At 36.1% G+C, this 13954-nt stretch overlaps 1 protein-coding gene across 2 annotated transcripts in view; it reads right to left on the reverse strand.

Moving 5' to 3' along the window:
• Positions 1–13954, reverse strand: part of MSRB3 (methionine sulfoxide reductase B3) — a 175272-nt gene that overhangs the window by 125330 nt on the left and 35988 nt on the right. For both annotated transcript variants that reach the window (XM_086712900.1, XM_086712901.1), the window contains exon 3: positions 631–739. In XM_086712900.1, the coding sequence (XP_086569026.1) occupies positions 631–739 (109 nt within the window). The remainder of the gene's footprint in view (positions 1–630; positions 740–13954) is intronic.

Genomic DNA, 13954 nt, shown 5'->3' on the forward strand with positions numbered 1-13954 from the left:
AATCAGCTGAGAGAGACTTTATTCACTAAAAACGTCTTGGAAGTGAACAGACTCTTTTTTCAGGACTTAGGGCGAATTTCCAAGGACCAAAGCCATGTGAGGGCAGTTATTGAAAATTTTTGACATTCCAACCACAAATGAGCCAATAAATACTTTCTCCACATGTGCTTCAAAAAGAAATTGGAGTGGGGTAGAAAGGAACTAAATTATGCTACCTTCTTTTTGCAGCCAAAACGTCTATACTTACAATGGCCACCTTCAAAATTTCAGCGTCCTGGCACAGCGCCATGTCCCTCGTGGTTTTGCTTACTGTGATGTCTTCCCCAAAAATGTACCTAACTCGCTATTACTTCCACACATTTTGTAGTAAACTAAAAACAGGCCCTTAATAAAAGCCTTGTGACTTTACATAAGATAGAGTGTTCATTGAATGGGGGAAAGAATAAATAAAACTTAGTCTTCACCTAAACAGTACCATTTTCAACCTTTTCAAGGATACCAATTTGTAGATGTTAGCAAAGAGGTGTAGCATTCTTTAAATTAAATGGCAAGGAACAGGATTCAAAGCGGGGGGGGGGGGTGAAGAAAACTAGCTCTTACTTAATGACCTTTTCTCGCAGCTCATCTTACCTTTCGGTCCCTTTCTCCTGAGTGACATGGTACTGCAGGGGTGTCAGCCGCTTCCTTAGTTCCTGCTGGGAAAAGACCACCTTACAGTTCTTTTTATCCCTACATGACCCTGGAAAAAGAGAGGACATGGGAGAAGGAGGCTTTTTAGCTTGGATCCCGAATGCTTGCTTTGGCTGGCCGCCACAGCCCAGCTTTAGCAGTCACTGGTCAACCACCAGACCAGCCCCTCACGCACCAAACTTACTTCCACGCAGCTGACTATTTCTCTCCGTTTACAGAGAATCCTTCTCAAGGTTCAGGTGATTCCATGGGAGCACTGACAAGGTGCTAGAGCCAAGGATACCAGCATGTGATGGTAATGACTCACTGAACATTCACAAAGATGGTAGTACATCCTTTACGTCTCCTGAAACCATGACCTTCTTTTTTCAAATAAATTCCAAAAGCATAACTCCATTTATAAGCATTTACACTGTATATATATAAGATGATGGGCATATTAGGTTAAATAATAACTCCCCATTCAAAAACTTTGCAACTCAGTAGAATAGCTGGAAACTGTCATTTAATTTCCATTCTGGGTGATTTAAATACCATCCTATTTTTTTTTTAACCCTGAAGATGCATTTTTTCCCGTGACTAGGAATTGCTGTCCTCTGTGATTGTCAGATACTGCACTAGGTTCTGTGGAGCCCTTAAAAATGAATGTCTTTTAAAGATTGTATCTTACCAGGTTAAGCAGGCAGCAAGAAAATTTTAATAGACTCCAGAAGGCATTGACACTAATGTAGATTCAATAAGTTCCAAAGAAAAGGTGAGAAAAATAGGGAGGGGGGGAAAGACAAAGAGAAGAAGAAAAGTGAATGTGATTTTACTTACAGACCTACATCTTCTGTTTGCAAAGTGTATCTAGGAAGACTTCACTGAGTATATTTGAATGGTGAAATGATTTTAATGTGATTTTAATAACAATGGCATCTTTTATTTCAACCTATACAGACTGCAGTAAAATGTTCAGACGACACCTGTTTATACGTAGTATTTTATTTTACCTACACAAATGAATTGGAAAAGAAATATAACTCTGAGACAGGGCAACCCTTACTCACTGCAGTCAAATTGCTTTTTTTTTTCCTTTTGTCATCCATCACAGTGGGAAAAAGGCTTGCAGTTGGCCCCATGTGCAAAAATCTCTTATCACGTTTTGAAGTTACTGAAAGAAAGCTTGCTTCGTTCCCTGAATACTAAACTCAACTTCTGTGAAATAAAAAAGAATTCTGATTTAGAATAGAAACGTTTTCTACTTCTTTTATTTGTCAGTCCCCAATGTCATAGTGTGTGAGATCACTGAAATTAAACCAGGACAAAATTGACTAACCAGTTACCCTGACTGTGGGATTGAAGAAGCAGATCAGCTTCCAGGATCAGGGCCACCAAGATAGAGTGGTTGATTCTCTATGAGAAAATACAGAGGCGGGAAGAGAGCTAAGCAGAGCCAAAGAGAAAGTCGCACCTTGGAGCAGGCCTGTGGGTTGTCAAACAGCGCCTCTCCTGACCTTCCACAGAGCACGCTGGCCCTGCTCTGGCCTGGAAAGATCCACAGGAACAGCTGGCATATCACTAATGGTGTGCTGGTCTCTCATCTCAGTGGAACCCATATTATACTAGGCTTTATCCAAACACCTACTCCTTACACTTGTAATATTTCCAAGGGGTAGATGAGAAGTGTTTGTCCTGTCAGAACAAGCCTCTCCAGAGCCTGAGCGCTGAGCTGCTCTTTGTTACATATCAGTTGACTGGGATAGCTGAGTTTCTGCTCCGTTCACTCTAGCCCCCTTAAAAATTATTATTATTTTTTTTGTATTTCTTTATCAGTTGGAAGGGTTGTACCTTTGTGGATTTTGTTAGACTAACTGCATGTCTAAAGTGACAAAATCTACTGGTTAAAAGTATTCCGTCCAGTGGCATGGTAATTAAAATCTATACAACTAGAATTAAACAATGCTGTCCAAAATATTTTTGTTAATATATGTTCATTCATACAAAAAGACCAATTGTGTTCCCAAAGTTGAGAGAACTAAGCTACCCATCTGTATGTCATTTAGTACAAGAGAAGCAAACTGCAGGTTTAAATTACATGGTATTGGATTGCAATTTCCTAACATTGGATGCTTTTCTGCTTTTTTACCTTGAGTCATTTACTAAGGAGTGTTCATAAAAAGTAGCTTAAAGCACAGATGCTTGCAAATCGTTTAGGCAAAGATGTTTCTCTCTTTTTCATTCTCCCTCTCTCAAAAAATCTCCCTTTTCTGAAGAAAGAATAAAATTGTTGGTCAGTATTGACGAACCATGTCAAGCATTGGTACAGAGAGAAAAGGTAAAATTGAAAACATCTGATTGAAGTAAATAATACAAACATAAAAGCTTTAGTCATGAATGAAGGGTATTGAGGAGACCTTATTTCATAGATTAGAAATTACTTTTGATCTAAACATTCTTAAAAACAGATTGTTTTCCACTATGAACCATCTCATTAACTGTGCTACAGAGACCTCGTTTTAATGGCAAGCTCTGAAAGGGTGCTGCTGTACTCTTTTGTCAGACCCCATCTGATTTGGGAGGGGGATAAAGATTTCATTCCAGCTTTCTTTGTTTGTCTTTCAAGAACCACTAAAGCAGCATTCACACAAATTTTGTAGGAATGTGCCCTATGTCATAGCCTACAAATTATTTGGTTTTGGTGCACTTAAAGGTCATCTTCCAAATTAGCAAAATTTTCCTATATCCTGGCTTTTCAACCTTAAATATAAATATTGTTTCCTAACTGTAAGTGAGGTGTTTTGTTTTTTTTTTTCTTTAAGAAATGCTAGTGCTTATTTAAAGTTGTCAAACTTTGTACGTTTTCATTCTTTGGTCATACCACGTTCTCAAAATAATTAGGCTCTTAAAGTGTACCTAATAGCAAAAAGAAGGATATGTAGACTAGAACAGCTATTGTGATTTTATATTAAACAACCCGGTGAGCAGTTAGTCAGATTTTAATCAATTTCTTGCCACATAGTTTAATAATACACTTCCTGGACAATTGAAAGCTCTACCATTACATTAGCTCTTCCAGCATCATAAGTGAAAACTGACATGTATAAACACAGAAAGGCTTCTCTTTTGTCTCTGATTTCCCTTCTCCCTCTCAGACTCACTTCCCTGAAGTCATATGGTGCCACTGTTAATTTTGAAGAAATTATTTCATTTTGAAATTCTACAATAATTCATTGGATGGTTTCCCTTTACTATCTTCACTTAGGAACTGTAATTTTCTTATTACACAGGGTAATTTAACATTAGTATTATATGACATCTGTTCAATGACCTCTAAATTGGCTTAGAAGTATGTTACGGAAAGATTTTTCCTTTATTTAAATGTCTAATAGAGTACTTTGAAGGCACAAGTGAGGCTGTGTGTATATATATAACTGCAACACAAAGTATATTTGAGAGGGTGACACTGCCACTTTGGTATCTAATCACCACACCATTCCCTACAGAGCAACTTTGGTATAGATAAAGATCCATCTTGAACGCCCTTCAAGGGTATTTATTTACTGAAAGACGCCCAAATTCTCTTTTATATTAACGCTTGTTCCATTGAGGCTTGCTGCCTCAGAGCCAGTATTATCTTGAAGCTCCAATGGAAAGCTCTTGCTCTAAGTAGAAACAGACTTTCAGCAGAACTCATGTTCTGGCTCTGCCTGCTTCCCACTCATGTGACCTTAGGCAAGTCGGTCTCTTAGCCATGTACTGACTGACACCCTCACAGGCCTGCTGTAAGGATCACGACAATTATCGCTTAGCAAACACTGTCCGAGTAAATGCAATATCACATTATCGTTCTGAATACAGTAAATTCTGAAGTCAAAAATGTATTCTGAAAGGTAGCCAGGTCAAGTATTTCAGCGTGCTGCAGTATCTTATTCGTAATTATTTTTCTATAATAATTCCCTTAGAACAGTATTTTTCCCACAAATTGTCTTTAAGAATGATTAAAATAAGAATTAAAAGAAAACTAAAATTTTGAGTATTTACTATGTGCCAGGCACATTTCTAAGCATTTTTACATAACCACATTTAATCTTCTCAATAATTCTAACATATAGATATCATGCTCATTCTGCAGATACGAAAACTGAGGCTCGGAGAGGTTGTAACATAACTTAATAGGGACAAACAGTAAATAAAATTATCGACTCAAACCAGGGCTCTCTGACTGCAAAGCCCATAGTCATTATTCTGTGAGGAAAAATTATGCTACAATGTTCTTCTTTCTTCTTAAATTATGCAATAACTTTTAGCTCCAAAACTACCGCTAACAAGATAATAAAGGAGAAAAGTAATAACTGCCTCAGTACATCCAGAAAAATACCTTTGTCTGCTAGCCAGTGTCTGTTTTCCCTGTGTTCATTCCTTCAACATAGGGTCAGTGACAAGGTTCAAATGGGATTCTCACAAAGTCTATAAAACGTTGAAAGGCTTTTTAACTTCCTGTTAAGAAGTAAATCAGATCTGTTACCTAAGTCTTAGAACACTTTTAAGTCATAAATCTTACGTTCAGTGTGAAAAATCAAAACAAAACAAGACCCAAAGATCCCATAACTTTAATTTTGGTTCTAGGATCAGAAAAAAAAAATGAAACTATTAAATATTTCTCCAAGATAATAAATAAATAAAAGATGACAAGAGCATCTTGTTTTGCTTTGACCTTACCGGGTTTAAACAGTAAAATTCATGTTAAAATAGCTTGCTACTATATTTCAAAGTGGTATACTCTGATTTTCATTACAATGTTCAATTTTCTGTTGGTTATTAGTCTGTCATATTGGAAAGCTGAAAACTATCCGGATATGATAGTGTTAGAAATTTCCAAATTAAGTGGGCATTTATAAAAGCCAAATCTGGCCCATTTTTAGAAGAGAATGTAAAATGTATTCCATGAACCACTTTTTCATATTTGTCTGTTTTGCATTCCAATAACCAAATAAAGGAAATGTCAAGCACAGGGAAGAAAAGCTTCCATGCTAGCAGAAGCATACCTAGTTCTGGTTTTTCTCTCCAAGTGGACCTACACAAGAAGAACATTCCCAGGATTAACATGCAGTCATGACACTTTTGCTACAACTGTGGCTTCCATGAAACTAGGGCGGCAGAGCTTACTTACAGGGACACTGATCCAGCGTTTTTTTTCTTACTGTTTTTTCAAAGTCATCAAAAGTGTTGACTGTTAACACAGTGCCAGATACTGTGCTAAGTAAAATATATTCAATCATTCCTTCAGTAACTATTAAGCACCTACTATATGCTGGCATTATTCTAAATACTTAGGATATACCAGTGAACAAAATAAAGATCCTGTTCTCATGGAGCTCCCACGAAAGCAGCAGGGGTAGGGGAAGATAAAGAAAAACACAATGAAAACGAGTAAACTGGATAGCCTCTTAGAAGGTGGTTAAGTACACAGGAAGGAAAAAAGCTAAACTGAGCACAGCAAAGACTGGGAATGCTAGAAGTTAAGGGCTATAACCTTAAGTATAGTGGTCAAAGTTGGCCTCACTGAGAAGATGATATTTGAGCAAAGTTCTGAAGGAAGGGAGGAAGTTGGTTGTACAGACAGCAGAGGGAAGGGCCGTCTGAATACATGCAGGACAGGCCCAATGCAAAAGATGGGTATACTAAATTAATGCTCTAGCGGTAGAGACAACATACATGGTAAAACCTGAATGTGAATGGAGCAGAAACCAACAATTTAAACATGCGAAGTAAATGTTTTTAAAACCAGGAGATTTACAATTAACGTATCAGGCCAGGCGTTGTCTGGCATCACTTCTTACTCCCAAGAGAAAAATGTTAGTGAATGTCCTTTTTAGCAAAGTACTATCCTCAAAATAGCTCTCAGAGAGTATCTGTCTGGCTGAACTTTGAACCCAGCATCGGACTGCAGCCTCTGCTAATTTGCTCTGTGTAATTAATGTCATCCCTTTCAGACTACAGATTGTCATTCCAACCTGGAGTCATGTGTAAGAGGATACTCAGATGTTTTTCAGTGATAAATTTTTGATGGACCCAGAGAGCAAAATCCTATGGCCAAACAATGATGCTTTTACCCTCCTGGAACACCCCAGTCACTCTCCCCTTCAGAGTGTTCTTGTAGGTGATGTCAGGGAATATCCATAACTAAAAAGAGTATAACATTTGTACCTCAACTTGGTTTCCATCTTTAAAAAAGATACTTAGTTTCTATGCTTAGGTTCAGTTTAATTTTATCTATCCTCCAAGTCCTAAATATAATACAGAGAAAATAAAATTCCAGGTCTTAGGAGTCAGAAAGCAAGACAATACTTTCTTCTTAAGTTAAGGATTTTTTTTCTTTTCTATATGTGAGAAAAATCATGTCTTTGTCATAGACGTTATCGCATTTCATGCCTTCTCACTGCTTTTCTATTACTTCACATAAGACAGTTCTACACATCAGTTTCAGTTATATTCTACTGATGCATGCGCAGAGTTCTAATTAACATCAATGGACATTATAAGCATGCCAAAGCAATATGCCATTTTAAACTTCTTGAATTAAACAAGACCATATGTTTTAGTGGAGCATAGCTGAATGATAAAATTAGTCTTCTGGTTTCCATACTAAAGGTTTGAATAGATAAACTGAGAATATACTTTCAAGCAAGTTTTCCTTCCAAGTCTACCTACCCTAATAAATTAATCCCTACTCTGATAACTCCATTCCTCTGGATACCCTTAGTACCAGTGCATTTACTCTGCGAGGTGCTGTTTACATAGCATTTTACAATTATTCTCAAATGCCTTCAGGCATTTCTGCTTTATTTTCCCAGACTATAAATTCTTTGACAATATGTTGAGCCTCATATTAATTCATACTTTCTACAACCACTTACTAAACATCTACAGTGAATCAAGAACTAAGATGCTGGAAAGTCAAAACATGAACAAGTCGAGGAGAGCACCCATTCCAGCACGAAAGATAAGAAAAGCAATCAACACAATGTATAGTCATACGGTGAAAAGTATGTGCAAACTTCTGTGCATGGAGAATTGACAAAGAAGACATCAATACTCTTAAACTTTGCCCATCTAGATTGGCTAGGTCCAGTTGTAATGAGATATGGAAAGCTCATAATTTGTAGAAACAGCATCTAAGGATCAGAGGGCCAGGGAAGATTCAAATAGGACAGAGACCCTCCATCTACACAAGCTGAGATGTAGGGTGATCAAATGTGCCCATGTCAAGATGGTAACTACCCTGCCCTGACGAAAGGAATGCAGACGGTCTTTCTTGTAAGTGGTATCGGCCAACTTACCAAAGTAAAAACAGCCGGGATAAAGTTGTAGATTTAGATTTGGAAGAGGAGAAATTGGGGAGCTAAGAAACAAGGCAGTTTTAATATTAAGGGGAACGTGTGCAAGCATTTTCCCACTGGAAGTCAACGGGAGTAAGTTTATTTCCCACAGCTTCCAAAGCCTATTAATATGGTTTAAAACTCTAGCCTCTAATAGTAAGTTCTCCTATGTGGAGATGTGTGACTTTCTTGAGAGGAGACATGGAGAGTTTTACCATTACGTGCATTCTGATGAAACATTCACCTGAATGACTCCATAAGATAGAAACCACATTTTGCATTTCTTTTACTTGTGTGTTACAAATTTTTAATTGTTGAATGCAGGCGTGGTAATAATTGTATCAACATTCTTTAAGTACTAAAAGAATTAAACGGTACTTTATCAATTCTTCAGAATGTAATGCAAATATCAACAGCAATGATTTTTATATTAATGTGGACCAAAAGCCTAGAGTTTAGGAAAATATTTAAAACATGTCTTGATCCAAAAGCATTTTCTTGCTTGCAAAACATATGAGTAGAAAGAGAATTTTTTAAGGAACTGCCATCATCAAGTGACAAGAGTGGAAGAGAAAGTCACTTAACTTCAAGTCTATCTGATTGCATGTGAAATGTCTGACAAAGTTGGAGTTCCCTGTTTTTAATTCTTTTTTTTTTTTTTTTTTCTAGTATGGGTCTTCACTAGAACATCATAGCCCATACAGGGAAAGAAAAAAAAAAATTAAAAACAGACAGGCTCATTTCCATTCTGCATTTCACATGCAATCAAAAAAGACTTGCAAAAAATAGCTCACTCCCCCATTCTCCCTCACCCCCTTGGGAGCACAGACTGCAGGGAAGATGAGGGGTAACCATCCACAAGAAGGAAGGATAGGATCCCTCGCTTAGATGATCATGCAGAATTTTGTTTAAATGTAACATTAAGAATACTTCATTAGAAAGAAAATAAAATGTATATTGTCTAAGAGCTCAGCTTTGTAAATTTCCAAAATTACATTACTGCTCAAATCAAATTTAAAATCTAAATTAATTCTAAAACAATGGGCAGAAAACAAGTCTACAATTGCCACTCAATGGTCAGCTGAATTTGAGTACATATGTTCCAGAAAAAAATGTGAAAGTGTCTGGAGAAAAAAGTCAAAAAATCTCACATTTTTCTTTGTCACCCGGACAAGTAAAGGAAAGTCATAAGGCTTCTTCTGAACTATACAATCTCCTTGAAAGACAGTGTACATATATATGTTGGTTATCTTTGTACTCCTAGCACCTAGCAACGTGCCTGGGAAAGAGTAAGTACTAAGTAAGTATATGTTGTATTTAAAGATTTATACAACTCTCCATTTTAATTAATTATATTTAAATTTTCTTCCTAAAAGATGTGTTCTAACTGATGCCTTTGGCTATGTTTCTTGGAAGTTAGTTTAAAAACTACAACAGGGGCGCCTGGGTGGCTCAGTCGGTTAAGCGTCTGACTCTCGATCTCGCCTCAGGTCATGATCTCGCAGTTCGTGAGATACAGCCCGACGTCAGGCTCTGCGCTGACAGCACAGAGCCTGCTTAGGATTCTCTCTCTCCCTCTCTCTGCCCCTCCCTTGCTCGCTCGCTCTGTCTCTGTCTCTCTCTCTCTCAAAAATAAATAAGTAAACTTTAAAAAAAAAAACTGCAATAAATAGGGGTACCTGGCTGGTTCAGTCAGTGGAGCATGTGACTCTTGATCTCTGGGTTATAGATTCAAGCCCCACATTGAGTGGAAAAATTACTTGAAAGAAAGAAAGAAAGAAAGAAAGAAAGAAAGGAAAGAAAAAAAGAAAAAAAACCTACAATAATATTTAAAATCAGTGAAAAAAAAATGATGATGGATTAAAATATTTTTGCCTTTATTACTACTCTGAATCCTTTATTACCTCTCTCGAGTTCTACATTTGAATCTATTATTATGGCTAATACTCCATTAAATCTCTGGATTTAAGACTATGAGATTACCTAAGCCAGCATTCCCCAAAATGTAATCTGTAAAACACTGGCTCTAAAAAAAATGCTAACAGGTTGTTCTTGTGGGGAGCAGGGGGGGATTGGCAAGAATAAGTTTCCACAGTCCAACCAGACTGGAAAAATCAACATTACGTGGGCTTTTTAATGAAGATCTCAGAGATTTTCTTAATGCTGATGTGCATTATTAAGTATGTGGTATTCTGACACACCATTATTTTATGCTCCACTAGAAAAGTTAAAAAGTTGCCAATGACACAATATTTTCTCACACAATGGTTTAAACTGCATCCTGATTATCGAGATGATAAAATGTGAGAATAGAATTGATACAATATGGTAGTATGCAGTTTCTCAATTTGACAATGAGATCAGTTTACATGGCTTTAGTAGAACCAGCGTTCCTCCGGTTACAATTCGGAAAGTGATAAACTCCTAGTCCAAAGTTCTCATGAGGAGACCAAGGCCTAACAAAGTTACTGGACGTGGTCACACACCTGGTTAATGAGAGCCAGGCTCTCTGGTCTGCAGTGTTCCTGCTTTAATTTAGTCATTCATTACATTTCTTTCTTGAACTCATGCTTTGTTGTGCTTTAACATGCCCATTTTTTACTCACCCATGTGCTCACAGTCCATTCCCACCCCCATGCCGCCATCCCCCCACCCCCACCACTTCCTGCTAATTACATCTACACATTCCTTCAATATCCTTCAGAAGAACTGTCATTGCTTCAGATCCTATTCCAAGAAGCCAGTCTGCCATTCTGTGCAGAAAGAGAGAGGCACGGCGCTTCTCGCTTCTTTTACTCCCTCCCACCAGAGCAACACAAAGGAGGAAATACTTATATAGAATCATAAAACCATCAACTATATGACTTCTTTCATCCTATAGATAACAAAACTAGGACTTAAATGGCCATCTTTCTCGCCAGAATGTACATTCCTTAAAAGCAGAGATCACATTACTTACAACGTGCCATTATTTTGATACATAAGCTGATACTACTTACTTACACCCATTCATTCATTCCACAAATATTTATTGAACACTTATTATGTGACAGACACAATTCTACTTGCTGAGATGCAGTTGTGAACTAAAGAGACAAAAAATTTCTGCCTTTCCAGGGATCACTTGGCAGGAACCAAGGATTTCCTACATTAGAAATAGACTTTGGCCGATCACCTTTCCCAGACTTTTTTGACATCCCACCCCCCTCCTTTTTTAATTTCTCCAGCTTATTCCCCTTACAGCCAGGGATTAAAGTCACACAGAATAAATTCTGGGAAATGTGAAATAATGTTAACACCTGACGGTTATATCTAATTGTGAAAGGTTTGACAAGAAAGTTCTATCATGCTTAGTTTAGAGATGAAGAAAAGAATAAAGGACACAAAACAGATTCATGGGGCCAGAAAGCAAATTGGTGGTAGAAATAAACTCTTAAGTACAGACTAAGCTTCTAATCTGTTTCTTCAAATACTCTAATGATTTAAATTAACACTCCATTCTGTTTGTAATTATGTGGCTAAATATAATAAATGTATCTATTGTTGAAGGAAATGCTTATCCTAACAGTTGAGTGAATTTAAATTCTATAAATGTATAGGTCTTACAAACCACTTAAATAACTGATATCTTCATCATTTCATGGTATATTTTTTATAACATGCATTTTTAAGTGACTAACACAAGTACAAACATACTAAATGTAAAAAAAAGAAAAGAGAAAAATATTAGGGAGTTGAAAATAAACAAATGGAAATTTTCATCTTTTAAATAAATGCTTGATTTTTAATGCAAAGGCACAAAAAGTAATTAGAAATAATTTGCCATTGCATCTCAGTGAAATCTTTTTATTTCAAAGCACTTTAAATTAAACTGTGTCTGGCAAAAACAGTCATGGAAATTTAATCCCTAATTAAAATGTTTAGGATGAAGCTATAAACTGGAAGAGACCGACGATGACAGTCCATCAAGTATGTAACCTCAATATTAGAGAGTCTCCGAGAACTGCCATGCAGTCCTCATTCCTTCATTAAACATATGTTTAATGACAGCAAAAGGTGGCTCGGGCTTATCTGAATAAATCCTTCTATGATCTGATAGGTAACATTACTGTGAACATGTTTAGATGGACAAACACCTAATAACTTCACTTATAAGATTCCCCCAAAGTCCATATTGTCTAGATAATCTAACCCTGTAGAATTATCATTTGTTTTCAGAACTCATATGTTTTATATTCTTTCCAGTCATTGTTAATTAGCTGACCAGTGAATTTCTCAAACTAAAATTTGTTCTTTTGTTTGTCCCCATTTTCATCTCTGTTGCTACTAGATGTTGCTACATATTTGGTAATTACTAATGTACATATGAAGAATTTATTCCATATTTACCAACAAATTAACAAAATCCACATTTAACAAACCATATGCCCAACACCTTATTCATACAGATGTATTGTTCTATAATTTAGCCTTGTGCGCAAATAACTTTTAAAACTCATGTGGGAATTGGATGTCATACAGCAAGTTTTCAACATTAACATTAAAACTTTATTATGTCATAGAGCTACTAAAACATTTTTTTTAGAAAAAAAATAGCTGCATCAGAGCACTCATTAGTCAACATTTTAAATATAATTTTTCTTAGTTTCCAAAAATATTTTAATTCATGTAAAAAACTATTCATGTATAACAATCAACATGTTAAACTAATAACATTTTCAAGATTATATAAAAATTTGAAACACGGCAAAACAAAATGTGAAATTTTCTTTCATTCTTGGGTGGTCTGCTGAAGAAAATTTAGTTGCATATAATACTATAAATTACTGTTAAATCACTATTTGGATTTAAGATAAGTTAATTTATGAAAACTTGTTTCAGTTTATAGAAAGTCCACACATGAAAGACAATTTCGATGAGATGTCCAAGCATAAGGGACTTGGATCCTAATGAAAATGGAAAAAGGTTTTGCACTCTACAAATATTGTTTGAACATTATATAAGCAGAAAAATTTGTGGTTTGTAAATCCACATGTTCTTAACGTAATATTCTTGACATACTTTTGTTTAAGTTTTCACAATGCACCTATGTGCTAATGAGAGCAGTACACGTTCATGCTGTGAAAGAATGTAAACCTAGCGCCATCTACTGGAAAAGTAGGTACCATTCAATCAATTAATTGCGAATTATTTTGTGAATTGTGTGAGTTGAAATTTGTATGTCTATTTTTTAAACACTATGTTCTCTAAAAAGAAATCTCCCTCAAAGCATTTTAATGTAATCAAAGAAGTTAGGTAAGATTAACATGTAAGACAATGGTGAAACTGAAGAATGGAGGGCATTCATCCAAATACGTGGCTGAGAATTCCACTGGTGATATGAATAAAGAAATCAGGAATACTGTGTTCTAATCGGAGTTTTTTATGTTGGTTTCACGTGTATCTTTTAGAACACAGGTTCTGAACCTGTGGTCAAAGAGCCCTTCCCTTACGAGTTTCAGAATATCTAACAAAAACCTTTGAATTACATACAAAATTGTGTGTAGGTGCACATAAGTACTTTCTGGGAGATTAGAGTCATAATTTTTATCAAAGAATCATGAAGATAGTTCATCTTTTCTTAACCATAAAAGGTTAAAAAATAAAACTGGAATAGAAGGCCAGCCTATGCAGTAGATGAACAGCACACTGATGATTTCAATTATTTTTTTTCAAGGTAAGTAAATATAATATTAGATGCCATTAATGAACTACTGCCAGCTCAAACTTGGACAGTAATTATTCTTACTTGTGGATGGTGCTTTGGTGCATATCTGTTGTAGTTCCTCTTTACAAATGGAAATTTTAAAGCACAGCAAACAACATTAATTTGCTCCAGAGAAAAGTGATCAAAAGAGCCGGAA

The sequence above is a fragment of the Puma concolor genome, chromosome B4, assembly GCF_028749965.1.
Source record: "Puma concolor isolate L17-30 chromosome B4, mPumCon1.1.hap2, whole genome shotgun sequence".
Taxonomy (NCBI): domain Eukaryota; kingdom Metazoa; phylum Chordata; class Mammalia; order Carnivora; family Felidae; genus Puma; species Puma concolor.